This window comes from Marmota marmota, unplaced genomic scaffold (assembly GCF_001458135.2).
Source record: "Marmota marmota marmota unplaced genomic scaffold, marMar, whole genome shotgun sequence".
Taxonomy (NCBI): domain Eukaryota; kingdom Metazoa; phylum Chordata; class Mammalia; order Rodentia; family Sciuridae; genus Marmota; species Marmota marmota.
This window is the reverse complement of record NW_026000119.1, coordinates 10,725,778-10,730,094: the sequence shown is the minus strand read 5'-3', so window position 1 is coordinate 10,730,094 and position 4,317 is coordinate 10,725,778. Positions and strand designations below refer to the sequence as shown.

At 35.3% G+C, this 4,317-nt stretch overlaps 1 protein-coding gene across 1 annotated transcript in view; it reads right to left on the bottom strand.

Annotated features, from left to right (window-relative positions):
- Positions 1 to 4,317, bottom strand: part of LOC107153636 (broad substrate specificity ATP-binding cassette transporter ABCG2-like) — a 34,327-nt gene that overhangs the window by 22,984 nt on the left and 7,026 nt on the right. The window contains exon 4 of the mRNA XM_015499171.2: positions 1,002 to 1,135. Within this exon, the coding sequence (XP_015354657.2) occupies positions 1,002 to 1,135 (134 nt within the window). The remainder of the gene's footprint in view (positions 1 to 1,001; positions 1,136 to 4,317) is intronic.

Below are 4,317 nucleotides of genomic sequence, written 5' to 3'. Positions count from 1 at the left end.
CTGATCCTGTTGGTTCCCTTGAAAACAGATCTAGAATCCACCCTCTGCTCACCAGGACCATCCTTGGTGATGCTTCATCATCCTTCATCAGCTCCTTCACTGGATCTTCCCTCATCCTTGCCTAACTGCCATCTTCCCCACAGCCATCGCTGTGCTCCAAAACTCTCAAAAACCTCCCCATTTCCTCTCGTGACAGGAAAAGCCATACTTCTTACATGACCTCTGCCACCAGCCCAACTCCACTTAACATCCTAATCCACCTGTGAAGGGCTAAACTGGGTCCTCCCCAAACTCAGATATTGAAGCCCTATCCCCCAGGGCCTCTGAATGTGGCCACATTGAACATAGTGTTTTCAAAGAGGTCTTTAAATTTAAATGAGGTCACTGAGGGTTCTCATCTGACTATGTCCAGTTAGGAGTTGATTAAGACACAGACATACAAAGGGAGAAGGTGACCATCTGCAGCCAATGAGAGGCCAATGAAGAAACAACCCACAGCATACAATTTTTCAAATTTCTGCCTTCAGAGTCATAAGAAAATTAATTTTTGTGTTTAAGCCTCCAGTCTGTGGTATTGTGACAGTTCACCAAACGTCACTCCTCATAGTCTCTGGGTCTGTCCCTCTGGCCTTGCTGGTCTTCCCCACACATCAGACATGCTGTGCTTCAGAGCCACTTGGCTGCCTTTTCTAACCCGAACTCTCTTCTGATTTATAGCACATCTCACTCATTCTCTCCCAGCATATGTGTCACATGATTGTGGCCTTTTCTGGTCCTTCTAATTAAAAAGCTCCCTGCCTTCACCATAGCCTTCCTTTCCTATATTCTTGCTTCATCTTTCTTGAACCACTTCTTGTTTATTGACTGTATCCTGCTAAAGAAGAAGAAACATTTAAAAAAAAAAAAAAAAAAACTTCTGAATCTCCTGCACCAGAAATACCAGTAAAATAGAAGTGATCAAAGAGTAAATGAATGAAATAAAATGTTGCCATAGTTTTTACCTTAGAAGTGTAAAGACATCATTAGCTGTTCTCCCATCTAAGCCAGTTGTGGGTTCATCCAGGAACAAGATGAGAGGATCAAGGATCAGCTCCGTTCCTATACTAGTCTTTTTTCTTTCTCCTTTAGATTCCACCTAAAACACAAATTATTATCATGTTCAAGAATTTCCATGGTCACTGCTATTTGGTGAATTAACCAGTACCATTCCTGTTAGAGACACTTTACTTCATTTTCCTCATTATTCTGGACAGGAAATAAATGACATCTGGGGGAAAAAAGTTTTTCTCTAACCCCATGTGTAAGCTAAGCCTCAGTGCAGAGTAGCCACCTGATTTGAATCTCCTTCTTTTAATGGTCCTGAGCATTCCTTGACAGTCAAATATTTTAAGAGAGTAAGTTAAAACACTAAAAAAACCAAACCAAACCAAAAAGAAAACTATGATGTAGGGAAATATATTTAATAAAGGAGAGCCTGGCACAGTGTAGTATGCCTGTAATCCCAGTGGCTAGGGAGGCTCAGAATGATGTTCTCAAGTACCAAGCCAGCCTTAGCAACTTAATGAGGCCCTCAGCTACTTAGCGAGAACCAATCTCTAAATAAAATATAAAAAAGGGCTGAAATGTGGCTCAGTGTTTAAGCATCCTTGGTACCAATAAAACAAAACAAAACAAAAAAAAACACAAACAAAAAAAAAACCAATAAAACAACAACAACAAAAAAAGGAAAAGAAAAAGAAACTACTTACAATGATCTTTTAGTGTGTTCTGAACATCCCATACAGACACACCACATCTACAAAATATCCCAACTGGACTGAAAAGAAGATAGTGACCTTGGAGCCAGGAGCATATAATTTCCAACATACCATATTAGCATCTTTTAAATTCCATATTTTTCCCCAAAATGATTTTTTCTATATATAACTTACCTCAGAATGGCTCACTCATCTTTTCAGAAAAATCCAAACAGGGGATATTTCACAAGGCGAGTGGCACAATATTTGCATGCAGTAAATGTGTGGGGAGGGGATAAAGAAGATTTAGGGGAGGTAGGAAGTAGAAAACACACAACCCTTGAATGGTTTCTATTAAGAACTGATCTTTAAAAGACATTTCGGTACCTGATCAAAGTATTATATAAATGTATAAGTATGGCACAATGAAATATATTATTTTGTATAATTATTATAAGCAGAGAAAAAGGCTTTTGGGAACAATTAGGGACATATTAATAAATATAAACATGTAACAGCTCATAATATAGAGACCTTGTTCCATTTGTTCAATAATGGTATCAGTAAGGTAAGATATGTGCTCATTTCCTTAGGTTATTGTGGGAGAAAAGGGATACAAATGACCATTGAAGGGAATAGTACTACTCTATAGAGGCAGTAATTCATTGTTAGGTTATCCATCATATCATTTGAGTAATCAGACTATTTGTCAACATTTTTGTTATGTTAAAATATCATAAAGAGCTAAAAAATAAATTACTTAAATCAATGAGATTATATGATTCTAAGAAGCCAACAATTACCTTTGTACATTTCCCCTGGAAATCCAAGAAAGCAACACACTAAAGTGCCTGCTTGGAACTAAGTAAGAGTAAAAGAAAGTGTCTTCCTAGAAAGATAAAATCAGTTTAAAAAGCAGCCTCAATCACTCAACAACAACAACAACCAAAGTGGGTAAAAAGTGGCTCCTGTGCCATCGTAACTCAGGAGAGATCCACAGGGAAAAAAAATGATGTTTATCTGCTACCTGTCCAAGCCCCATTGATATCTGAACCAAAATTTAACAAGATTTTCCTTCACCTTGGCATGGTTTAACTCTAACATCAACTATGATCATTTACATAACTCTTTAGCATGAATGAGTGTTTTAACCCCAATAGCCAACATTGTACCTTAAATTCCATTTGAATGTATTTCATCTAATGGTTTAAAGTATTATAAGAATAAATCTTATCTTTGTTTTCATATCTCTAGTTTATACTTGTTCCTCTTACTCCTGATTCACTCTCTTGCATTATCTGCTACTACCTCACATACCCACTATCCATCAATTTTACCTTTGTACCTTAGTGCAAATTATCTTTTCTCTCTCTCTCTTAATTTTTCTCTTTTCCAATCCTTTAGGGCCTATATTCCCCAATTCCCCACCAATCCCTCATTTATGGTTACAGTAATTGTACTAAATTTAATAACTATTATTGGAGCTATTCCAGAACACTTTTAAAGGTTTACATATGTATTTGGGAAACTGTGGAGAAAAATAGCAACAAGCTTTTCTTTCTTATAAGGTTGAATAATACAAGCCTTGGCTCTGGAGTGGTTATAGTAAATAGGGTTCAGTGGCATCCTTGAAACTGGTGCTGATATAGGATCAGCAGAGGTCACACATTGACAAAAAAATTAGCATCTGAATAGGAAATCATCCCAGGGCTCTTAAGAAAAAAAAAAACTCATAAGTAGTCATTCTCTTAAAAAAGAAGTGAGAACTATACAAAGAGATGTGCAGGCATAGAAATGCTATGAAAAAAAAATCAAGAAAAAAAATCATCCCAAAATCCCTAATATTTCAACAACTGACTCCATAGACACTACCATAGAAAATATGTCAGAAAAAAAATTGGAAAGTTAAAAGATAAAATATTCTATAACCTAAAAAGGTATAAAAGTGAAATCAGAGAAAAATACAGAAAGTGAAAGATTACTTCAATAAAAATAAAGAAATTCTAAAAGGGAACCAAATAGGAATCCTAGAAGTGAAAGACTCAGAAACCAAACTAAAAGCTCAATGGAAAGCAACACAAATGGATTATATCACTTTGAAGATAAATCTTTAGGTCTTGAAAACAAAACATATAATCTAGAATAAAGATTGCATAAAGAAAAGATGTTAAGAATGAATAGAAAATTCAATGTTAAGATGTTAAGAATGAATAGAAAATTCAAAAAAAATATGAGATATCACTAAAACAACAAATTTAGTATTTATTGGGATAGATGAAGGCTCTGAAATATAAGCTAAAGGCATGCAAATTTTTTCAATGAAATGATATTAGAAAATTTTCCAACCCTTAGGAATGAGAGAGAAATTCAAATCAAAGAAACATATAGGAATCCATGTATACAAAATCACAATATATTCACACCAAGAAACATTATAATGAAAATGCCTAGCATATAGAGTAAGGATAGAATTGTAAAAGCTACAATAAAAAAGGGCTGGTCACATTTAGAACTAAACCAAAACAGATTTCAACTGATTTCTCAAGTCAGAATCTAAAATCCAGGAGATTCTGGAGTACTA